This window comes from Mustela erminea, chromosome 18 (genome assembly GCF_009829155.1).
Source record: "Mustela erminea isolate mMusErm1 chromosome 18, mMusErm1.Pri, whole genome shotgun sequence".
Classification (NCBI taxonomy): domain Eukaryota; kingdom Metazoa; phylum Chordata; class Mammalia; order Carnivora; family Mustelidae; genus Mustela; species Mustela erminea.
The window spans coordinates 23784886-23809934 of NC_045631.1; the positions used below are offsets into that span (position 1 = coordinate 23784886).

The 25049-nt window shown below is 57.7% G+C and overlaps 1 protein-coding gene across 1 annotated transcript in view; it reads left to right on the top strand.

The window, feature by feature from the left end:
• TMEM132E (transmembrane protein 132E) overlaps nt 1-14694 on the top strand; it is a 54317-nt gene extending 39623 nt beyond the window's left edge. The window contains exons 2-9 of the mRNA XM_032321773.1: nt 1850-2780; nt 4227-4373; nt 4644-4836; nt 5747-5890; nt 8065-8270; nt 10017-10305; nt 11208-11399; nt 12336-14694. Of these exons, the coding sequence (XP_032177664.1) occupies nt 1850-2780; nt 4227-4373; nt 4644-4836; nt 5747-5890; nt 8065-8270; nt 10017-10305; nt 11208-11399; nt 12336-13388 (3155 nt within the window). The 3' untranslated portion in view covers nt 13389-14694. The remainder of the gene's footprint in view (nt 1-1849; nt 2781-4226; nt 4374-4643; nt 4837-5746; nt 5891-8064; nt 8271-10016; nt 10306-11207; nt 11400-12335) is intronic.
• Nucleotides 14695-25049: the final 10355 nt, after the last annotated feature.

Here is a 25049-nt window from a genome sequence, read left to right on the forward strand (position 1 = left end):
CAAAAAAAAAAAACAATAGGACATAAACACTAGAGCCACCAGAGTCTCCAGAGCTGGGAATTTTTAGTTCATTGCCTTTATGAGGAATTGGCTGGGAAGGTTTGTAGAACTGTCAAGGTTTCTTTGACGGTGATAAAGTGACAAAGGTGCATAAACTTCAAGTAACCACTATAGCGTTGATTGGGAGTCTCCTTGCGACGGGGGTCCCCACCAATCAGCCAAACTTTGTGGAAGATTTGCTCAGTGCACAGCTTCATAGATAACTATCTTCCACACAAGGCAAGACGAGAGGTTCCCTCAGAGAAGGAACATCCCAGGAATTGAGGTCATATCTTGGAGGACTTCACGGAGGAGGTGGCATTGGCACTGGACCGTGAAGGAAGATTCCAATCTGGATGTGTGCAGTTAGAAAAGGAGTGAATTTGACTTAGAGGGCATGGCAGGAGCCAAGGAGGGGAGATAAGGTGGCATTGGCGAGTGCTAAAGCCAGAAGGTGTCCAGTCACGTTGGCAGTGGGAACTTGGGGGGAATAGTGGAGAAAGGGGAACCTGAAACCCTGTTGTAGAGGGTCACAGTCCAGCTCAAGGTGAGTTTGGATTTTGTTTTGTAAGCAAAGGGAGAGATTCTTTCCTAATATTTACATTGCATAATTTATAGAGTGCTTTCTTACTTGATTCTCAAAAACAGAACAGTAACAGCACCACATCCTTTAAGATCAGCATTGTTATCATTACCCTGATTTTAAATATGAGGAAAGTGACTCAGGGGTCCATGGCAAGATCCAGAACTGCTTCTCAAACCTCGAACCCCCACATGTTGGTCCTTCCTATTCCTTGACAGTCTCCAGCTGGAGTTGGGCTGGCGGTGAGGGGCCAACAAGCTCCCATCTGTGTCCAGGACGAGCACATCACGAGCACATCACTCCGCTGCTGTGGAGGGAGGGGATGCCGGGGAGACGGGAGACCCAGTCATGCCATGTGTCGTTGTCCTAGCAACAGCATCCAGGCCAGAACTGGGGCAAGGTTCCGGGGATGGAGGAGGAGGGCAGCTTGGGACACACCCCAGAGTCAATAAGCGGAATTGCTAGAATTTGGCAGGTTCCTGCATGGATGTGGGGACCAGAGACGTCAGACCTAAGGCCCATGTTGTGTTTGGGAGACTGGGGTCAAATTCCCTGAGTGTATAGTGCATGGTGGGTGGGGGCGGAGTGGGAAATAAGGGATCTCCGGGGGCCCTGCACCCTCTTGGGCAGTTGGGGCAGGAACGGCCTTGGCTTTGAGAGTCAGGTGGCCCCGCGTTCAAACCTTAGTCGTGGCCCTGTTGCTCAGTTGACGTGGGTAAGTTACTTAAGCATTCCACACCTTGACTGGTGAGATACAAGAACAGGCTCTCAAAAAAGAGAAATTATTTATAGAAAACAGAACAAATCCAAGGAAATGGTAGAATACCTGGCTGGGAGGGTCCATCTGAGCATTAAACAGGCCAATGCCTGTGGAGTGCTGAGTAGCTTGTAACCCCCGGAGCCCCCACCTTCCCAGGGCCACACTTCGCTCGCAGCCCTTTGTGCACACTACTAGTAAATCTTCACAACCACACTTCCAGGCAGAAGCCCATTTTATCCTCATTTTACCAATGAGGATGCTAGGGAAGAAAGCTCTAAAGCTTCACCATGCTTTGCGCTGCTATCAGGCCTACCACCACCCCCATGCTGGGGCAAAAGAGGCAGTGGTAAAGGGGGAAGAGGAGGTTGAAGCTGACACCCCCCGCGGGGGTGGGACGCTGGGGTGCCCAGAGGTCCCAGTCCAGCCTCCGCTGACCCCTCCGGGCTCTTGCTTCTGTCTGTCCCCAGCCTCTGGCCGCTCCCACCCAGCCAGCCCCAGCCCCCCGGGGCCGCAGGCCAGTCCCGTGCTGCCGGTCAGCTACCGCCTGTCGCGGACTCGGCTGGCCTTCTTCCTGCGGGACGCGCGGCCCCCGCCGCCTGCGGTCGCCAACGGCTCCCTGCAGCGCTCGGAGCCCTTCGTGGTGTTCCAGACCAAGGAGCTACCCGTCCTCAACGTCTCCCTGGGGCCCTTCAGCACCAGCCAGGTGGTGGCCCGGGAGCTGCTGCAGCCATCCAGCACCCTGGATATCCCTGAGCGCCTGACCGTCAACTGGAAGGTGCGAGCCTTCATCGTCCGCGCCCGCGTGCCCGCCTCGCAGCCGGTGGCCCAGGTGCTGTTCTATGTGGCTGGCCGCGACTGGGACGACTTCGGCGTTACCGAGCGACTGCCCTGTGTCCGCCTGCACGCCTTCCGGGACGCCCGGGAGGTCAAGAGCTCCTGCCGCCTCAGCGGGGGCCTGGCCACCTGCCTGGTGCGTGCTGAGCTGCCCTTGGCCTGGTTCGGACCCCCCGCCCCCGCCGCGCCACCCACCACCCGCCGCAAGTCTCCGGATGGGCTAGACCCCGAGGCCACGGGGGAGAGTCAGCAGGCCGAACTCTACTATACCCTCCATGCCCCCGACGCGTCGGGTGGCTGCGGGGGTGCACGTCGGGGAGCCGGGCCGGGGACCGGCGCCCGCGCGGAGAGCCCCACCCAGCACCCACTGCTGCGCATCGGGAGCATCAGCCTGTTCCGCCCGCCGCCCAGAAGGGCCCTGCAGGAGCACCGGCTGGACAGCAACCTGATGATCCGCCTGCCGGACCGGCCCCTCAAGCCTGGGGAGGTGCTCAGCATTCTCCTCTACCTGGCCCCCAACTCCTCCTCTCCCTCCAGCCCCAGCGTGGAGCATTTCACACTCAGGTAGGGGGCCGGTGGGTTGGGGGTGGGGTCTGCCTTCCCTTCAGAGGTCAAGTGCATAGCTCGCTGCCTTGTAGGGGTGAGCCCCTCCCTGCCTGCCTGGCCAGCATCCTAAGCCCACCTCTTCCATTTATTGCTTGAGTAACTTCAGGAAGACACCTTATTTACTTGAGTCTCGTGTTTTCACCGGCTTAATGACAGCAAAAATTTCTGCCCGACCTCTGACCTCTGTAGCTCAGGGAAACAGTCAAGGAGAAATGTCAGTTCTCACAAGCATAGGTATGAAAAATGAGAGAATGGGGTTGGAAGGGCCCATAGATGTTAGCTGGTGCACCTCTCTCATTTTACAGATGAGGAGACCAAGGCCAAAGAGAAGAAATGGAGATCAGAGAGCAGCCCGTTGGCTGGGAGCCAAAAGATGAGCAGTAGTCTGTCCATGTGTCAGGACATTTGCCCATCCTGGAGTTGGGAGAAAAAAATTTCCAGGAGTCCCAGCCTTTTCTACACCCTGAACAGGATACAGTTCACAAACTCAGAAATACTTTAAGTAGGTCGTATCAAGGGCCCCACCAAAATATCTCCCCTGCCCCAGGTATTATGCATAGGACCCAAAACATTGCCATTGACCTTCAACTTCTTTGAGTTAAATTTTGCCCTCTCTCCTGAGGGTGCCACGTTATAGTTCAGATATTCCTGGGAGGGATAGGCCTGATTTATTGATACCTGAATGTGAGTATTATTTAAATCAGTCACCACAGATCTTGGGCTGCATTAACAGGAGTAAAACATGTAGAATTCAGGAGGTGGTCACTGTTCTTCTTTAGTCAGTATTAATCAGAGCACAGCTGAAGTGTTGTATTCCGTATGGGCCACAATGCCCATGTGTTTAGTGTCCAGAGGAGGGTGACTAGACCTAGTTGCAAGGGCTGAACCCTAACTGCAAGGGTTAACTTGAAACTATGGCAAAAAGCAACAAAGAAGACTCAGGGAACACCTGCCCCGCTCCCACTGTCTGAAGAACTGTTACAATTGAAATGAAGGAGAGTTGTTCTCTCTTGCCTGGGCAGAACCCATGACTGTTATACTTTAGCTAAATGTGGGAAAGGGGTTTCTAGTTTTTAGGGGCTTTCTAAGAATGGAATGGGATGTGTGCAATAGTGAGTCTCCTATCACTGAGGTATGCAAGTAGAGGTTTGATAAAAGCTTGGCAGAGAGATATGGTAGAAGTGATTGAAGCCTCCACGGAGGGTTGGAGGTTTCAGCTATATGATACCAGATTCCTCAGGTTCATCTCCAGCATTGAGTCCAGGATAATTTACTGGGGAGAATTACTCACCTGCTCCCCCTACTCCCAGCCCCATCCTGAGGTTGGGGGGCAAGATTGGCCAGACAGGCAGTCACTGGGCCCTAGGCTGACTGTCTCCCTCTCTTTTTTCCACGTTGTCCCAGGGTGAAGGCCAAGAAGGGTGTGACCCTTCTGGGCACCAAGTCACGGAGCGGCCAGTGGCATGTGACCTCAGAGCTGCTGACTGGAGCAAAGCACTCAACAGCCACTGTGGATGTGGCCTGGGCCCAGGGCACGCCGCTGCCCCCCTGGTAAGCACCTTTGTCCACCTGCTTGCTGGACGGCACCGAGAAGGGGTGGGGGGGATCCTTGATGGAGGAAGCCAGGCTGGCAGGAGGGCCGGTGCTCTGGTGCTGGGTACTTTAGATCCAGGCTGGGGCACCTGGGGTGGCCAGAGAAGGCTTGAAGCCCCCAGCAAGCAGGCTGCCAAGGAGGGCTGGGGGGCCCACAAGGGGTTTCAGAGCTTCCGGGCTGCTCGCAGCCCTTCCTCCCGGGCTCTACTTCCCGCCCTGACCCTGCAGGGAAGGCCAGGGGCCGCTGGAGATCCTGCAGCTGGACTTTGAGATGGAGAACTTCACCAGCCAGTCGGTCAAGAGGAGAATCATGTGGCATGTCGACTACCGCGGCCACAGCGCCCTGCCTGACCTGGAGCGGGCGGTCACCGAGCTGACGGTCATCCAGCGGGATGTGCAGGCCATCCTGCCCCTGGCCATGGTGAGCGGGGCGGCGCCCGGGTCCATGGACGCGTGTGTCTGTCATGGGTGCCTGTGCGTGACCAACGTGTGCCCGGCTGAGCGTGCGTATGGATCAGTGCATGTGTACGCTGGGGCCTGAGCCCAAGTGTGTGACTGTCTCCTGCACCCAGGCATGCCTGTGAGTGGAGGGGTGTGTGTGTGTGTGTGTGTGTGTGCGTGCGCACGCACACTCACTGGAAGCAAGTGGCACTCTGTGCCTGGTACTGGAGTAGGACTGCAGATACGCAGGGAGCCAGAGGTGGGAAAAGTCACCCATGGAGAGGCCACTCAGAAGAGGCTTCCTGGAGGAGGGAGTCGTGCAGTTGAGCCTTGAAGGACAGGTGGAAGGAAGGGCTCATACAATCAGAGATGGTGAGGAGGGTGCTGTAGGCAGGGATCCCGTGGGCAAAGGTGTGGGGATGGGAATGGGAGTAGTCTGTCCTAAGATACAGTGCATGTGGGAAGGGTGCCATGAGGTGGTGAGGCTGGAGTGATTGTCTCCAAACAGCCCAGGGCACCTGCAATGGCCAGAGGGACACTGGGCCAGCCCAGGGGCACCTGGAATGGCCAGGCAGATGTGTTGGATGTGACTCTGAGAGGCATATAAGTTTTCAAAGAGAAGGTGGTTGGGGCACTGGGGAAGGGTTATTTCATGGCAGCGGAGGGAGGTAGACCAGAAGGCTACAGCAGGAGACCAAGCAAGCAGAGCATCTGAGAAGATGAGTGAGACTGGACAGCTGCACCTCTGCGCATATGTGTGCACGTGTCCCCAGGGGAAGGCCGTGCAACCAAGGGGTAGGGTAGTCAGGAGCCGGGCTTGGCTGGTGTGTCCTGGGAGAATGGAGGAACACAAGCGCCCCTCGCTCAGCAGGGCCCCACCCTCCCTGCAGGACACCGAAATCATCAACACGGCTATCCTGACGGGCAGGACGGTGGCCATCCCGGTCAAGGTCATCGCCATCGAGGTGACTGGTCTCGTCCTAGATGTCTCTGCCCTAGTGGAATGTGAATCTGACAATGAGGACATCATCAAGGTGGGTTTCCTGGAGATGGGGGCCCCCTGGGAAAAGGGCCTCAGACCTTCAGGGGGAGCAGAAACCCAAGCCAGAGGGGAATTTGCATCCCAAGCAGCTCCCCGTGGCAGGCAAGAGGAGGAGAAACTGGGGGGTGGGGGGGTGGCAGGAATAGCTTCAGGCATCCGTGGCTAGTGGGGTGAAGAAAAGCCCCGGGTACTGCTGGTCCTGGTGGGCTTCCTGCAGGAATATGAAATATGGCAGGCAGAGGGGAGCAGGCAGACAGCCTGAGCCAAATCCAACACATCAAGTGATGACTGAACCCCTGCCCGGACAGACACTGGGCAAAGCAACAAGGGTGGGAAGGGGGCCTCTCGAGGACGCGTACTGAACCCGATGCTGGTGCCCGAATGGAGGAGATTCAGCTCAGAGATGAAGCCCCAGAAGCATGTGAGTTAAGGTTATATAAGGAAGGACCTGCTCAGGGCACATACCTCCAAATCCTCCAACTCCTACAGGCCCCTCCCACAGCTCTCTCCCCAGAGACCCACTCTGGGCCCCAGGTCCTCACAGCCCGACAAATAGGACAGCCATCTGACTCAAGGGACCCACCTAGTTTGCCACCTCCCCAGGAGGGCCTCCAGATTTACCCCTTTCGACAGCAGTCAGAGGCAGTGGGACAGGCAGTGACGCAGGAGAGTGGCAGTCCTGGTGCCGGTGTGGTGGGTGAGCTGTTTATCGGGCCAGCCTCCAGCAGGTGCCCAAATCAGATGATCAGGAAAGGGAATCTGTTCCCTGAGCCTGTAAATAGCTCAGGCTGAAGGAGAGCAGGAGGAGTGGGCCGTGGGTGTCCTTCTCCCTCTGGCTAACTGGGGTTGGAGTGTGTATGCTCTGTCTCTCCACACTCTTCCCCAGATCCCCCCAGGTCTGGGGAGCTGGAGCCTCACCTCATCCCTCCCGCATCCAGGAAGAATGACCCCTCACCCCGAATGAGCAGGAGCAGATGGCTTGGTGCCTGGGCTTGCCCAGGCCCGTGGAACTTTCCAGGGCTGGCAGGCTGGGACAGGAGAAAAACGGACCTGCTTGCAAAGGCCCTCATCCTGCCTCTGCCCCCCAGGCTCCGCCACTCCGGCTGCAGAGTGGACCAGAACAAAGTCTTGACTGCTTAGATACCAAAGGGAATTCACAAAGACTCGAAATGGAATTTGTTTCCACTCTCGATGGAATGCACTCGGGTTCTGTATGAAGTTTGCCAGCACTCAGAGTGGAATTTGCCAGCCTTCAGAGGGAGTTCGCTGCCTCCTGAAGTGGGAAATGAGCATTTCTGGCGGGGCTGCTGTCCCACGCCCTACCACCCCCACCTGAGATGATTATGGGAGCTAGCAGGAGTTTGTGAACAGCCAGGGGCTCATGAGAGATGAGCCAGAGTCCTGGCACCCTCCCTGGCCCCCAGCAGAGTCTTCAGAATGTCACGAGCCCACCAGCTGCATGATCAGATCCTCCCCAAATGGGAGGATGTGCACCCATGGGTGTGTACCAGCAGGAACACCTCAACACATTGCACATGAGATTTACTCCAGAGTGTGCCAGGTACCTACTGGGCACACTTGACGTATACACCCACCTGGATCTGTCCTGCAGACTGGCACCGGTGTCCCCTGAGATGTGTTCGGCAGGCACGTGCCCACCCAAGGAACCTCTAGGAATGCAAGTTGGGGTCTTGGTAGGCATGCATTTGTACAAGCTGCACCCACTGGTGGCAGCCAGCCACCTGTCTGTCCTGATTTTTTCCTCTCTCCATCCCCTACCTCCACCCCTGGCTAGAACAGTCCCTGCCTCAGAAATTAACCAGCTGCTTATTTTCCGGTGGTCGCAGGGCCAGGGGGCCCGGGGGGAATCATGAGTTCAGGACACATCCCTCTCTACCGTGGAGTACGCCACCAAAAGACACCCATGCCAGGGCACAAGAAGTCATGTTGGGAAGGGGAGCCAGCTTGGGGAGCCCTCAGCCTTAAGGCTCCTCTGAGGTGTGGTCTGCGCCTTCAGAAGCAGCCTCCTATAAAGGCAGGTGCATGGTCACCCCTTGCCAGGGAGCAAAAACCTCCCATAGTAGCCACTGAGAGATGATGATCTGTGAAGAAATAATGGGAACAGGGACCCCCAAAGCTAACACCTCCCTCTTTCCCCCTCGCCAGGTATCCAGCAGCTGCGACTACGTGTTTGTAAGTGGAAAGGAGTCGCGCGGGTCCATGAACGCCAGGGTCACCTTCCGCTATGACATCCTCAATGCCCCTCTGGAAATGACAGTCTGGGTCCCCAAGCTGCCCCTGCACATCGAGCTCTCGGATGCACGCCTCAGCCAAGTGAAGGGCTGGAGGGTGCCCATTCTCCCCGACCGGAGGTACAGCCCTTCCACACACTGGATACTCGGGATACTCACAGGTGGACACGGCCCTGGTATGGGGTCTGGTCCACGTATGTGTATAAGGCCCCGGGTGTACACAGGCTGTTGGTCGGTTAGGCAGTCAACAAACATTTACTGAGCAGCTACTGTGTTCCTGCCACTGATGGGTGCTTGAGACATGGGGTGAGTGTGACCAGTGCCTGACCCAGCCATGGTCTGGGTCCAGCAGGGAGGCTGTCCTGTACATGCCACAGGACATGGTGGACCCAGGAAGCCCTCTGTGCGGGGAATCAAGGGGCACAGAGGAGAGAACTACCTCTTCCTCTAGGATAAGTCAAGGCAGGCTTCCTGGAAGAGGTGACTCTTGGCTAAGTTTTAAAGAATGAGTGGAAAGGAGTTGGCTGGGAAGACAGGGTGAGAGAGCAGCCAGGCCAAAGACAAAACCTGTATGTGGGTGCCTCAGCCTGTGAACGCCAAGGGCACACTCGTGTGTACCAACCCAGCCATGCAGTGACTCACACCAGGATCCCTCGCTGGGGGGCACCTCATGCACCTGAGTGTGCATCTCAGGGGTGTGTACTCCATTCACCCCTCACTGCTGCTGGAGGGAAGAGCCAGCAGGGCAGAGGGAGGAAGAGGGGTGGGCAGCGAAGTGGGGAGGGGCTGGGCTGGGGGAGAAGTGGTGGTCAAGGAAGAGCTGGGCTCAGTTCAATTACACAGAGATCAAGGAAGAGCCAGGCCATGTGGATCAGAGCCTCTCACACTTGAACCTGCACGTGGTCGCCCAAGGAGCCAGTTAAAGTGCCGATTCTGACCCGGTGGGTTTGGGAGGGGGTCTGTGATTCTGCCCTGGGACCAGCTCCCGGGCCAGCTTTGAGTTCATGAGGGTGTAGTGCACTGTGAAGTGAGATAGGCTGGGTTTAAATCCTGATTGCCGTTTCCTAGCTGGGCAACCTTGGACTACTTAACACATCCTCTCTGTGCGCCCCATTTCTTTGTCTGCAAAATGGACACGTTAGCATGTACCTCAGCATGGTGGTGAGGATGGGTCAGGCCAGGTGAGAGAGCCCTCTGTGGATGGATATTCTGGCTTCTTTTCCACAGCAGTAGCAAAACGCTAACCATGTCCTTGGCTGGCTCTCTCCAGAGCCTGCTCTCCGGACCGCGAATCTCCTGGTTTTCGTATCTTCGGCAACCTGAATAGGCTGAATGTCCCGATTCATCCAGTCCTGCCTCCCTTTTGCTTACTGGTGCTTGGCTCAGTTTACCTCTCTCCTCTTGGGTTTTCCTATAAGCAGCAGGAGGAACCAGGCCACACATTCCACACGCTGCTTGGAAATCTCAGCCAAATCTCCAAGTTCATCCCTTCCAAGTTCTGTTCGCACCCAGCTGTAAGGGCACCCCCAGCCGAGCAGTCTGGCACTCTGAGCAAGGAGTGCCTTCGCCCCAGTTGAGAGCGGAGAACAGGGCCAGGCGTGTGCTCAGTGCTGAGAAAGAGACCGCGCTTGTCAGGGTTCGACGCCGCTGATTTCCAGGCTTGGGTGAAGACCCGCAGAGGCCAAGGGTGCCAAGGGAGGGGCAGGAAGTTGCCTTTCTGGGAGAGAAAAGGCTGGGGACACCTGGCTCCCAGCTGGTCAGAGACAGAAGGAGTGGGGCGGAGCCCGCAGCCCGCAAGGGTGAGGAAGTGACTTGTGCAGGTCGGAGGCCGGTGAAGAGCCCTGACCCCCGGCCTCCCCACTCCAGGTCGGCCCGGGAGAGTGAGGACGAGGACGAGGAGGAGGAGGAGCGGCGGCCGAGCGCTAGCCGCGGCTGCACCTTGCAGTATCAACACGCGACTCTGCAGGTCTTCACGCAGTTCCACACAACATCGTCCGAGGGTGCCGACCAGGTGGTCCCCATGCTGGGCCCGGACTGGCTGGTGGAGGTCACTGACCTGGTCAGCGACTTCATGCGGGTGGGGGACCCCCGAGTGGCACGCATGGTGGACAGCAGCACACTGGCGGGCCTGGAGCCAGGCACCACCCCCTTCAAGGTAGGCACAGGGGCACCGTGCGGGCAGAGAACACAGACGTCCCAGGAGGGACAGGGATTCTGTCCCTGGGATCAACCCCAGCAGGCACCCAAAACACACTCGCTGCCCCGCGCCCTGCTCCCCCCACCTACTGAAACCCCACTGTCAGAGGTTAAGATCCTCTCACTTCTCCTTGGAGGACAATCTCCCTGCAAGACCTGGCGACCTTTACTAACCCCGTATGGCTCGGTGTGGTCCCTGAGAGCAGGTTTGGGTGAGGAGAGGGGGCTCAGGAAAGGGAATTTGGGGACCTAGGAACTCAAGTCTGACCCTCCTCCTCTACAGCTGGGTGCCTGGGTAGAAATCTACCCTCTAAAATATGGTGAATAGTGTGACCCACCGGATACAAGCCGCCTCCATATGCATTTATCTGTAAAGCGGCTGATTCATCAATGAAACATTGGGAGCTCTCTTGTTTTCGAAGATCTAGACTTCTGGTTTTACAGACAATGAATCTGGCAACCCTGGGCCTGCATTCCCACCTGGCACTAACTGGATGGAGTCAATACTGCATGAGCACAAGTTCTGTTTGCCACAGTTCCCACCACTCCCTTTTGTCTCCCCAAGATCAATTGCTATTTATCAGTGTGGGGGGGCTATTTTTTGCCCTAGAATCTGCCCACCTTTCATCTGTGTTCCTGCCTGGCTCCTGCAAGCCCCTGAACCTCACTTGGCCTCTGGACCCTGGTTCCCAGCTGTAGCCCTAAAGCAGGGCCCAAGAGTCCAGCCTCCCAGCCTGCCCTCCCACCCCCACCCCACGCTCTGGCCCTCTCTTCTAGCAACACTGGGATTCCTTTGTGGCTGGGAATCTTGGGGATGCTGCTTTCCTGGCCTTGGCCCACCCCTGTTCCACTCTGTCTCAGGTGGTGTCCCCACTGACGGAGTCTGTACTTGGGGAGACGCTGCTAACAGTGACGGAGGAGAAGGTCAGCATCACACAGCTGCAGGCCCAGGTGGTAGCCAGCCTCGCCCTCTCCCTGCGGCCCAGCCCAGGGAGCAGTCACACCATCCTGGCCACCACGGCTGCCCAGCAGACCCTCAGCTTCCTCAAGCAGGTAACCGGGTGCCCAGCCTGCTGGCCAGGGGGCTTGCAGTGTGAAAGGATGAAGGCAATTCCAGTTTGTCCTTGTGCCATGAGTCCCCCAAATTCAGGCTTTAATGGAAGATCTGTCCACTATTGGTGCCCAGCACACCTGGCCCACCCCATTCCCCTGCCATCTGCACAGGGAGTCCAGCCAAGATCTCGCTTCTGGCACCTGCCACCCCGAGATGTTCCCACTGAGGGCTCCCCCTCCCGGATTCTCAGACAGCCCATCACCTCTGCCTCCACCCCTAGGAATTACCCTCACCCATCTCTGGAGCCCCAGCTGCAGCCCCCCAACAGATGCACCGGGGTGCAGGACAGAGGCAGAAAGCTGACAGGCAGGAGCACAGGGAGCAAGAAGGCAGGTGTCGAGCACTGAGCCAGGAGTCCCCCTGCCCCTAACTTGCTCCGTGACCCCAGGCCAATCCCTTCTCTCAGGGCCCTGCTTCCTCATCCGTAGGGAAGGCAGTTCTCAGAATGTTTTAACAGAGGAGAAGGTTGGGAGGAGAAGAGGAGGAGAAGGTCTCCACATGTCGAATGGGAATGATCCCAAAGTCAGGCATGGCATGGAGATATGGGGTTACTCCTGCAACAAAGTGGGCTCAAGGTCGACCCAAGGCAGAACATACATTCAGCTTATCAAGGGGAGAAGGACGACTGGACAAGGAAATGCTTAGAGCAGTAGCATGCCCCTTACCTGCCCACAACCTCCAGAGGAGGACTTCTTGCTCCCACAGTTCTTCCTAAGCCCTGCCACCTGCCAGGAGCAGTTCCAGGGCTGGGAATACAGCTGGGACCCACAGTACCACAGTCCCTGTCCTCAGAGAGCTCAGCATCTGCCCAGCACCTAGCAGGGAAGCCAGCCAGGACTAGCTCTCTGACTCCCGTCCCCTTCTTTCTCCTCCAGGAAGCCCTTCTAAGCCTCTGGCTTTCCTACAGTGATGGCACCACCGCCCCCCTCTCCCTCTACAGCCCCCGGGACTACGGGCTGCTGGTGAGCAGCCTGGACGAGCGGGTGGCTACGGTGACCCAGGACCGGGCCTTCCCGCTGGTGGTGGCAGAGGCCGAGGGCGCCGGGGATCTGCTGCGCGCAGAGCTCACCATTGCCGAGAGCTGCCAGAAAACCAAACGCAAGAGTGTGCTGGCCACGACCCCCGTGGGCCTGCGGGTGCACTTTGGGCGGGACGAGGAGGACCCCACTTACGACTACCCGGGCCCCAGCCAGCCGGGCCACGGCGGGGGCGAGGACGAGGCCCGGGGAGCCGGTCCCCCGGGCACAGCGATACCAGCAGCGGAGGCCCCGGGCCCAGGCACTGCCAGCGCCGTGCCACCCACGGAAGACTTCTTGCCGCTGCCCACCGGCTTCCTGCAGATGCCGCGCGGGCTGACGGACCTGGAGATCGGCATGTACGCACTGCTGGGCGTCTTCTGCCTCGCCATCCTCGTCTTCCTCATCAACTGCATCGTCTTTGTGCTGCGCTACCGGCACAAGCGCATCCCGCCCGAGGGCCAGACCAGCATGGACCACTCTCACCACTGGGTGTTCCTGGGCAACGGGCAGCCCCTGCGGGTGCAGGGGGAGCTGTCTCCGCCCGCGGGCAACCCGCTGGAGACCGTGCCTGCCTGCTGCCACGGCGACCACCACAGCAGCGGCAGCTCGCAGACCAGCGTGCAGAGCCAGGTGCACGGGCGGGGCGACGGCTCCTCGGGCGGCTCGGCCCGTGACCAGGCCGAGGACCCTGCCAGCTCGCCCACCTCCAAGCGCAAGCGGGTCAAGTTTACCACCTTCACCACGCTGCCCACAGAGGAGCTGGCCTATGACTCGGTGCCCGCCGGCGAGGAGGACGAGGAGGACGAAGAGGACCTGGGTTGGGGCTGCCCGGATGTGGCGGGCACCACGCGGCCCACGGCACCCCCAGACCTGCACAATTACATGCGCAGAATCAAAGAGATCGCGTAGAGGCGCCGTCCCCCGGGGTGGGGGGGTCTCTGTGGGGAACGTGGCTGGGACCCCCGCTCACACTGACGCAGGCCGGCCGACGTGGATTTTGTACTCCCTGCCCCTGCAGCTTTGCTCCGTGCTGGGTGGCCGCCTACCCTACGGGGTCCTTCCCGCCACCTCACCCCATACCCAATTCTGCCACTCAAGGTGGAGGGCTCCTTCCTCAGGAGCTTCGAGGAGGAAAGCAATCCCGGGCCTTGTTCCACTCTTTCCAGACCTCCTCCCATCTTAGACAACCCCCTGCCCCAAAAGTGAGGTATGGAGGCCAAGCTTGGGGTGAGGTGGGCCACACTGTGCCCCTGCCCCCCGTGTCCCCTGTCTTCCCCCTGTGTTGGGGGGGCTTTGGGGGGTCTTGTGTCACAAGCTGCACAAAGACTTTTCTCAAACCACTATTCAGGGATTTCTGTCCTGCAGGGTGGGGAGGCAGCGGCGGCCTGCCCTGCCAAGGATCTTGCTGTGGACAAACTATCGGTGGTGGGGGGCGGGGTGGACACTGGTAGCATCTGCTGGCTTCTGGGTGCCCCTGGTCCCTTCCCAGGACCTGGGAGCTGACCCTACAGAGGGGTCTTGGGCCAAGCCAGGCACCTTCCTGAGATCTCAGGACTCCTTCCTCTGTCTAAACTGGCTGTGGGCAGGGGCCTCAGTGGGGAGGAGCCCTGGGTCTGCCCCTTGCAAACCATACCCCAGCACTGTGGTCTGGGCAGCCCAGGGACGCCGGGTCCCCCTGCTGAGCCCACAGCGAGGTCAACACTGCGCCTTAGCCCCACCCTCCTGCTCTGCTGACCATGCCTTCCTCTCCGCAGGGGCAGCCAGCCCCCCTACCCCCAGGAAGCAGAATCTGGTGGGAGGGGGAGAGGGTACCAGGGGACATGCTGTGAAGGACCTTGGGACAGGCCAAGGCAGCAGGGAGCCAAGCGTCTCCCCACCCCTCCCAGCCCACAGCCGCTTCTCTCTTGGGTTCTACCCACCACTGTGTCTGATTTTCTTAAATAAATGGGGGTGACCAGACTGGGCCGGAGCAGCAGCTCCTGGAGAAGAGAAAAGTGCATAGTGCCTGGCTCTGTGTCTTGCCCTGGTGCGTGCGTGCACACGCACATGCACACGCACACTGTGGACACACTAAATGGCCTGAGATCAAAACACGGCTGAGCTGGGCCACAGGCCTGCTGCTGCTCCGACATTCACATCCCTTCGGACCCTGGGGCTGAGGACGTGCTGACCCAGAAAGTTCCCCTACAAAGAGGTACCTCCTCTAGGAGTTGCCCTCATTGATTCGGGAAGGTGGGGCAAGCCTCAGGGCTTCCAGAGAAAAGGCTGGGGTGGGGTGGGGAGTTGAAAAAAGATTGGTGTCTGGATTCCTTTCCCCCTCAGTCCCCCCACCCCCAGCAGGTCCCTGCCTGTCACTGTCACACTCAGGGAGGCTTCCCGTCTCCATGGAGGAAAGCCCGTGGGGGGAGGGGGTCTCTATGGCAGAGAGCCAGGCAGGAGAGAGCAAAGGCGGCTGGGTGGGCCTCTCCTTCTCAGGAGGACTAGCAAGGGCTAGTGCACAGCCCCTGGGCACATCTGATCTGTGTGTTTGCACAGGGCCTCCACAGCCCTGGGTTGCCACTCCCCAGAACAGGCAGCAGCCTTGGGGTGGGTGGAGATGGGGGTGGAGACAGGAGGCCTGGCCAGAGGCAAGAGCCCGACAGGATGCCAGGCCAGCCTCCAGGGGCCCAGCCAGGGGGCTACAGCCACCGAAATCTGTGCCTTGAGGTACCAGGGACAGGACTAGGGCTGCACTGGTACCTGCCCCAACATTGCTGCCGCCCAGCATGGAAGGAAGCCTGCCTTCCACAGTCATCTGCCCAACGGATCACGGCAGCCCTCGGGTTGCTGACCGGACTGAAGCTCCCAGCACAGACCCTGCTCCTAGAGGTTCTCAGCAAATGGAGTTTCTCAGGCCTTCATGTTCAAGATCCATTGGTCTATTCAACACATTAGGCTCCTACTGTGCACCAGGCCCTATTGGGGAGCATGGAGGCAAAACCAGGGGCCTGTCCCCCTAGGAGCCCCAGCCCTGCTGGAAAGATGGACGAGTCAGCTGCCCACGGTTATCTGGAATGATTGATGCCATGTGTGATGTTTTAACCCTGGTTGGTGGGACACAAAGGAGGTGGGAGGGGACATTCTCAAACTGAGTTTGCTAAGGATGGAGCCAAAGGCATTTTGGGAGGCGAAGCCGGTGGGCATAAAGACCCGAAGGACGCACACCCCATGCCCCGTGCTTTTGTTTTCTTTTTTTTTTTCCCCCATATCTCTGCACATTTCCTTTATTTTTTTATGCATATATTTCTGGAATAGGAGTCACCAGTGGTAAAAGAAGCACGAAATACACATGCAGAGTTGCAGAAGCCAGAGGCAGTGTGCTGAGTTCAGCATGGACAAGGCGGGGGTGGGGGTGTCAGGCTCAGACTTGAGGTTTAGGCTATTTCCCCCTGACCCGGTGACCGGAGGAAAATTCGGGGGCGGGGGGGGGGCAGGAGAACCAGTTCGGAGGATGCTGCCGCAGAAGGGACAAGAACCAAGGCAGCAGGAGCAGAGCTGGGTGGACCCCGTGGCATTTGGATGTGGAATTGCCAACTCCTTGGTCCCGCGTGGGGATGAGGGGGAGGGGACACGAGCCGCTGCTCAACACTGAGACCTCCTGCCCAAATGAACTACAGAGACCAGGTCACTCCAGGAAACCAAGGGGACGCCGTCATGATGGTGTCTGTCAGCCTCCACACTTTCACACACGGGAGACCCCAAAGAAGGGGACCGTTGGCCCAGGGTCACCCGGAGAACTTCATAACGGAGTCAGAGCTGGCCTGCCGCCCTGTCCTGTAATCCGTGCCCCTTCCTCTCCATTCCTCACCCCCACCCCTCGTCCAAATGCGAGAACTCAGAAGCAATTGCTGGAAATGGCAAGTCCTGACCCTCGTGTAGTTCAAGAGGGAGCAGGCTTGGAGGGAACGAGGCAGGACGTTAAGTTAACAGCCCCTCTGGAATGGCCCTGGCACTGAACTCCTCTTTAAAAATTTGTCTTCAACCCCGAAAACGAATCGAGGGACCTTGTAAAGAATAGTTATTGACAGAGAGCTGCTCAGGGAGCACTAGGACCCCAGGCCCATGAATCAGCTTGCTAGCAAAATGAGATTTCTCAGACAGCCAGGCCTGGCAAAGGCAGAGCTGGAGGGATGGAAAAAGCACCTTGAGCCTTTGCCCACCCTGGTGCTCAGCTCCCTGCCCACCACCCTCTCCCCTGCCAGCAGCCCGTCCGCACCTGCCCTGCATGTGCCTCCATGCCTGTCTTCAGCAAGTCTTCACAAGTGCCTACTAAGTGCCAGGCACGCTGCTCCCCTGAAGAGAAGGCTTTGGGAGTGGAGGGGGGGGGGTCTTGAAGCCAAACTGAGATGGCTGAAAATGCAACAAATGGGCCAGAGGAAGGAAACCCTCATTTGAAGGGAGGATACTTCCTAGAACAGGTCAGCAAGGACTCCCGGAGTCTGACAGTACATTTGCTGTGTGACCTTCAGCCAGTCTACCACCAGCTCTGGGCCCTCATTTCCCCATTTGGACAAACATGGAAATCAACCCTGCTAGGCAGTGTCCACTGACCTCCCTCATGAGGCCCCACTGTTTCAACACCTGTATCCCTAACAAGAGTCTAGAGAGGTAAGAATTATTACTGCCACGTTAAAGACGTAGGAACATGTAGAGGGCGAGTAGCTCGCCGATGGTCTCCAGCTCGGAAGTGACCCAGCGGGCAGCTACAAAGATACCCTCTTCCTGCTGCATCCTTAAGCAACATCGGCGGTTGGAGGGGGATGAAGTTGCACAGATTTGGAGGTTGAGAGGGGCATAAGGAGGGGTCTCTCGAGATTTCATGTGCTCAGGGATGGGGGCAGCCTGTGGGGCCACCACTGAAGGCACAGATCATGGATAGTGTGTGGGGACAGAGGGAACAGAAGTGGGACCATGCTCCCTCCTTCTGAGAGGATTCCACCACTTTTCTCATGACACAGAACAAATAAATAGCAGACAGCGTCAGGATTCAAACCCAGAGCACAGGACCCCAAGTTCCAGATCTTTCCACTGCCACACAGCACCCCCCACTCGGGGACCTGGAGTTCGGAGGTTCATTCTTTTTTTTTTTTTTAATTTATTTGACAGACAGAGTAGGCACAAGTAGGCACACAAGTAGGCAGAGAGGCAGGCAGAGAGAGAGAGGGAAGCAGGCTTCTTGCTGAGCAGAGAGACTGATGCGGGGCTCGATCCCAGGACCCTGAGATCATGACCTGAGCCGAAGGCAGAAGCTTTAACCCACTGAGCCACCCAGGCGCCCCTCGGAGGATCATTCTGATGCAGAGGTAAGAACACGGGGCTGGGAGTCCAGGGGCTGGGTGTGGGTTCTTGCTCGGCCACTGCCTGAGCCCCACGTGTGAAAAAGCCAGGACCCTCAGCTAGAATCCAGGGGCTTCTCCATGGTCACCTGGGGGACGCGAGTGCCTGCACGCTTGATGGTTTGTGTGTCTTGAGGTGTGAAGCCCTGGGCACCAGCCCGCCCTGCCAGGTCACACCTCCCCCCAAACCCCGCCACCCTGCCCTTACGGAGGATAGAGCTGCTGTGGGGCAGCAGGGAGGGTAACAGGCCTCAGCGGCCCTTGGCTGTTCTCAAAACTTTGCCAGCTCTGCCACCCTCTCCCGGATGCCACCGTGAGTTTGGATTTGCCACGTTGGGGTGGGAAGTGCCCAGAGGAGCAAAGGGGGGTGGGAATGGTAACTATCCCTGTGCGTGCTGGAGGGGCGGTGAGTCTTGGGGCTAAGACAGAGCTTGAAAGGTCCGCTGCCGACAGGGAACTCCGGGTCGGAGGGAAGAGACCAGGTTCTGTTCCCTGGGAGCTCCCAGTCTTAGAGAAGAGAAACCGGTCTTGTTCTACAGCAGCTCCCAGTCTGAGGGGGAAAACAAGCCAAGCTACCCTTGACGAACACCTTGTCTGATGAGAGAGACGGATCATACCCTAAAGAAAGGACGCCATACATCAGAGGGACATACAAACGGGCAAGTAAGCCCAAAGTACTTGGTGCAAGCCCCTGGCCCACAGAGCAGAGAGAGCGAAGCAAATGGGGAAGGCAGGCAGGAATCCAGAAAGGCAGCCTAGAGCCAGGTTGTCCATGGTGCTGAAGGGAGTCGTGAAGAAGGGTCTACCAGATGGCTGGGAAGTCAGACTCCAGCCTTTAGGAGCTCAAGAGGCAAGGTGGATTTCTTTTGGCTGGACGGAGAGAGCTCTGCAGGCACTGGACCAAGAGGAGCAAGTGTGAGGAGGGGAAGAAGTCACAGTCCCTTGGGTGACTCTGGAGAAGCCCTGGGCTGCTGGGGAGAGTGCCGCTGTCCAGGTGTGGGAGAGCCTGGGGAGAGGTCCTAACCCTTTCTGCCCCTCAAGGGGGAAAAGGAGCCTGGTACACAGCGGGAAGGCCTGCATCAGGGCCAAGAGTCTTGGCTTCCAGGCCCCTGGGCCACCCCCTCACAGTGTGACCTGGCATGGGTCTGTAGCCCTCCTTTGTGAGACAAGGGATGTGGACTAGATGTCATCAGAGGACCCTCCCAGGGCTGTGCCTTTGTGCCGTCCCATCAGAAGCCCAAAGGTGACCCATGCGCAGACTCATATACATACATTCAAACATAGGCCTCACGGTGCCTGGCATCCCTGCCCTGGGCACTAAGCATGGACCTCAGGCAGGAGCACTGGGGCTGCTCCCTCCAGGAGGGGTCCCGCCCGCTAGGAGAACTGACAGCAAGCCCAGGGAGCGAGGGAACGTGAGCAGGGCCCTGGCGTGGCTCTCTGGGTCCCGTGTTTAGCACCTAGCCCTGCAGCCCAGCGCTTGCCTTGAAAGTGGACTCCCCTTTCAGCCCTGCACCCTGGACCTCTCAGGGAGGAGAGTGGGAGAGAGTTACAGAGAGTGAAGTGTCCCCCTAGCCTCCCCTTCTCTGCCCCCCACCACCTCCACACATAGTCTTCCCTCCCCTAGAGCTAGGACACTGCTCCCAGGCCTCCTCCCTCACACACATTTGCCCACCCCACAGGGTCTTCCTGCCTCTGCCCTCCTCCTTGCCGCTCTGGTCCAGATTCCAGTCCCCTGGTGAGATGGCTTTCTCGGGATCCAGGGACGCGGTGAGCCCAGGGGACGAGAGCTAGACAAGGGTTAACCCTCTGGGCAGGGATGGCTTCTCCCAGGGAAGGGAGAGGGGAGGCGGGGGGAGCCCAGAGCACTGTCAGCAGCTGAGCTCCTCTGGGAAAACTCCAGATATGCCAGAGCCACCCCAGCAAATTCTGCTCCATGAACAGACACCACGAAGCCCCAGAAGCATCCGGTGACTCCACTGCTGCCTCTGTCAAAAGATGAGGAACTGGGCTCCGGTGAGTGGCTGGGCAAGGAGAGCGCACAGACACACGCATGGGCACACGCACCCGACGTGCGCACAGAGCACAGAAGTGCGTGCCCTCTGAGCACCACTGCTCACCCACATGCCCGCCAAGCTCGCTGGCCCGAGCCACATGCATGCACATGCATGCAATACACACACACACACACACACACACACACACACACACACGCACAAGCGCGCATACAAGAACACACAGGCCGGCACACACGTGTGCCCGCTACAGCCTCAGCATGGTGATGGGCAGAGGCGGCTAATGCTTGAGCGCATAATGGGACAGAGCCGCCCCAGCCCCACCGAGCCACCAGGCAGGGCGGCCCAGAGTTACGGAAGGAAGGACAGTGGGCCTCGCCAGAAGGGCCCTGGTGTAATGAAGACAGGCCGCACTCTGGGCTCTCCTGTACCCAGGGGATCTCTGCAAAGAGGCACTACTGCCCATCAGCAGAAATAACCCTGGGAGGGGTGGTTGGCTGCATGGGACCTTGTTGGAGTCAGGGCGGAGTCGGGAGCATATCTACCCCATACTTAAAACAATAAATAAATAACTAGTCTCCCGGCAATCAGAAGTGGTCCCATTTACATGCAAGCCATCACTGAGTTAATTACAAAGATTCTTATCTGTTCATTAAAGCAGACTGGAGGGCCCTCTATTTGGAAACAGTGCAGGTTAAGGGACTATGTTATTAACTCTAATGAAATGATTTATTTTGGACGGGTGCCTGGTGAGGTAGAACCTAGGACCGGTCCTAGGCTAACATTCTTTGCACAGAAGTCATGAAGACCCCTGTGGGAAAAGGGGACAGAGATCTGGAGAGGTTAACCCCTTTCCTGTGGATGGAGGGAGCCCCGCTGAGACTACCTGCACAGGAAGGGCACCCCAAGTGACTTGGGGGGGTCACCCCGGCCAACCTGACTTTGCCATGGAAAGCCGCGGAAATTGATTTCTCCCTGAGCTCAGTTCCCTGTCTATGAAATGGGGAGAAGATAGCACTCACCTTGCAGCGTTCTTGAGAAGATAAAATGAGTTATTACATGGGAAGAACAGAAAATGTCCAGCCCGTAGCTCACACCTCAGGAAATGCTAGCTACTATTTTATCATTTTCCAGGGAACATGGATTTCCTAAAGGGATAGGACACCTGATCTGAGTCTCCATATGATACTCCCCCTTTTATTTTGTCCAGCTTGGTGTTTAGATGTGGAACTTCCCTCCTGGACGGAGGCTCCTCTCTGGGGTACTTCAACAATTTGGAGGAGAGGCTTGTTGTCCCTAAAAGAAAGATATTGATGTTTTGCTAATCTGGGGGCAGGAGGGGTTCAATCAACTGGTCTGACAACCCAAAAGAGATCTGAATCCGGGCTGGTGTCATAATTCCTACATTTAAAATCGTCTTCGGGACAGACTCTTTACTGATATTCATTGGAGCTATTCTAAAACTAGGAGGTCTGAACTGAATCTTTTGTGTGTGCTGGAGGAGAAAGCTGGAGTGCCTTGATCTTGGTCCAGGTGACATCGTAAGGGACAGGAATGCTTGGAGAGGGCGGGCCCCTGGAGCCAAGGCCAGGGACACTGGGCTCAGAGAAGCAGGGCCTTGGTTAAGGTGGGCCAAGGAGCAGCCTGCCGGACCACACGGACCCCGCTCCCACTCCTCAGCCTGGCACAGGGCGCAGAGGACCACCGTGGGCCGTAAGCATGCAGGCAGGCAGAGATAGGTATCTGCAGGTTGGAGAGAAGGCCTAGCCTGACAGCAGGGAACTTATCTAATGCTGGATTTCTCTGGGCTGTGCTCACAGGCTGGCTGGCCTGCCGCCAGGGCTCCCCTCGCCATTCCCCATCCCTCTCCCCTTCCACGGCCTGAAGCTCGGTCCCCCCATGAGACTGCACAGGGATAGGGTGTGTGATTCTATTTGGGCTACTCTGCCCTCCAGGTCCCTCTGCTGGAAGGGAACAAATGTGCAGCAAGCTTGCTTCTCGCCCATGGGGCAAGCAGGTGGGGAGACAGCCCCAGCCAGCCCCAGGGACACAGTGGGTGGTGCCTACCTCCCTGGTCCTCCTGTGACCCACAGGCCCTAAGCAGGCCTGGCCGGAGCTGTGCTCAAAGACAGCCTGGAGGAACCCCTACCCTCGTGTGCTCGGGCTCACTCCTGCGGGTGCCACCTTGCTCTTCTGTAAATACAGGCTCTACCTTTTTGCCTAGAGGGTTTCCCAAGGGGTAGAGAGGAAGGTCGAACAAGTCCAATGGCCACATAGAAAAGGCCTTAGGAAGGTCAAAACTTTCTTCTAGAAACCTCGTAAGGAGAACTCCGTCTGGAAGGAAACCCAGACTCCAGAGAGACAGACAAGTAAGAGCAGGGCCTGGGGACTGGGAGACACACATGGCTTCTCTCCCGGTGCTCAGCAAGCAAACTGGGGGGCAGGCAGGGCCAAACTAGGAGTGTGGGCAATCTCCTGGGGCCAGTGTGCACCAGTGGGGACTGACAGAGTGGCCCCGGAAGGTCAGGTCTTGGAGAGATGGCAGCAGGGGCCTGGGGCTCACTGAGAGATAGAACTACTTGAGGCATTACCTGAGTCCCAGAATGAGAATGCTTTCCCCAAGGGCTCTCTCAAGACTCTCAAATCCCTCCTTTCAGTTATTTATTTCTCCATGAGATTCCCCACGTGCCAGGCCCCCAAGAGTCCCTGCAGCCTGGGATGGGCACATCATCTAGTGAGAAGAAAAGACTGTGGAAATGACAGGGTTGGGCTGGAGTCTTGGGTCTGGCTTTTCCTTCCCGAACGTCACTTCGATTCAGCATCTCAGTTATCCCACAGGGCTGGAGTTGTCCTCAACACAAGGTTCTTGTGACGATCAGCCCTCTTTTCCATGCAGTCTAAAGCACACAGTAAGTGATCAATAAATGGGAGCGGGGGGGAATCCGTACCATATCTTTCAATCCCCTGTTCGTCATCACTCACAAACACTGGGAGGAACCCATTCCAGTTCTGGAAGAAAACAAGACCCAGAACAGTAGAATGATTTGCCCCAAGTCCTAGAATTTCATGGGAGGAGCCAGGACTCAGGTCTGGGTCTCTGGACCACCGTCCCATCTTCCCAGCAGCCTCATCCCCGAGAAGTCTCGCCCTTTGCGGTTTCAGTGAAATGACGGCCTTGTAGCACAAGGTTTAAGACTGTGTAAGCCCTTTGGACCTGAATGCACAACCGTCCATCTCCCCCTCCTCCCCACCCCGCCCCCGACCACAGCCTCCTCTCTCTCTCTGTCTTGGAGTCGCATCTGCTTCTGAGCGCCGTCCAGGCCAGAGGCCCAGCGTGGGGAGAGAAGGAGCCACAGGGAGGAATGTTTGTCTGGTCTTCCTCTCTCCGCTGGGCCCCAGAGCAGGGCTGAGGGATAGGCCGGTGCTCTGTCAGCCGCCCCGTCCGAGATGGATGGGGAACCTGGTAGGACGGTGTCGGCAACACTTGGTGAGATTCATTCTCCCCGCTGCTCCCGGAGAAAAATGGGGCCTCCGCGTCATCCATCTGCTCTGCAGCGAAGTGGTAAACAGGCGAGCTTCTCGGAGAACAGCCTGGAGCGGAGCCCAGCTCCGCGTGCCTCCCGCAGGGGCTGGGAGGCCCACAGAAAGCACTGGGATGCGTTTCCCAGTCGTGGGAGCCCGCGGGGTGGGGCCCTCCGGGGAGTCACACACACCCTCAAGAAGCCGAAGTTAGGAAGTCGGCAGGACCACGAGCCCACGTCGTGACCTTTCTCGCCTCTGAGATGGATCCAGGAGGAAAAAAATGGCTGGGCTTCCCTTGTTCCTGAAGCCTCCACCTTGCCTGTGCAGATCCCCTGCACTGGGCTGTTCCTCTCCCTGGGTCCCTCTCCGGATCCTACCCAGAGCCAGCACATGAGTCACCTCCTCCAGGGAGCCTGCCCAGATCCTCCCAGCTTGCTTTCTTTATTTCCCGCTGCTCTGAGTATGGATCTTACGAGCAATTTGGCTTTAAGCAATTGAATAATTCTTATCCCGCTTCTGCTTCCCGTGGCCATATTATTTCTGGACTCTGTCCCTCCTGTCTACTCCTATAGTGAGTTATCTGTATTCCACGGCAGTCGAGGGCTGGGCTAGAACATGTGGAAAATCATGGCTCACCATTTCCCTCCCAGGTCGAAGGCCGTCTCCTGTCAGGCTCTGTCAGAGGCTCTTGTCAAGCAGCTGTGCTTTGGGGAAGGCAACTAGACACCTTGAGTGGAGTCTGAGGCTTCCTTCTCTGGCTCTCCCGGCCCCTTCCTCCCCTCCCCGCCCCTATCGCTTCTTCCTACGCAACCTTTCTGGAAGGCTTGTCCACAATCCCACATCCGTTCTCCGTAGGCATCCAAGTGTTTCATGCCCGCCCTCCTGCCTTCTGGCCTTGTTTGCTAAGAAGCGTTGCTACTGTGATTATTTCCCATTTAACAGACGAGAAAACGGAGGCCAACCCATGGACCAGTCTTGCCTAGAGTGACACGAAGCCAAAGCAGGGACTAGGGCTAGATATGGTCTGAACCCTCAGAAGCAATCCCCTTCCCACGTTTTGGAACTTCCTCACACCAACAGGAAGTCCACCGCTCCTTTGTGGGTCACCACAAGGGACAGAGACCACTTCTTTGCTCTTTCTCTCAGTCCTCTCACCAGGACCACAACGACACCCTCCTGCCTGGCCTTCGCTACAGCCTGTGGTTGCCTCACACCTCCATGAGGCTGCCCTCTGTCCCCTCCCCCTGCCACACACAGGTGTCTTTTGAGAGAGTACAGAGATGGGCTGCCCCAGGTGAGGGGTCTTTACAGGTGCTTTCCGTCTGCCTCCTGGAGCACCAAAGCCCCCTCGTAACCCCTAGTAACTAGGTTACCCCTAGTAACCTCTGGGGAAACAGGCAGGAAGGAAGGCTTGTGCACACACCACACATAACAGGATTTGCCAGAATCTCCCGGTCTCACCCTTGCCTCTCACTGCCCTCAGCCCTTTCGCCACGTGGTGTGCAAGGAGAAAGGCCATGCCGGGAGGACCAGGAGACTGGGGGTGCTCTCATTCAGTGCCTCCCTTTAGCAGAGATCATGGGGAGATGAAGATGAACACAACCAGCCCAGCCCCTAGCATCTACACACCTGCCATGGGACATAGGACAGGCCCCTCT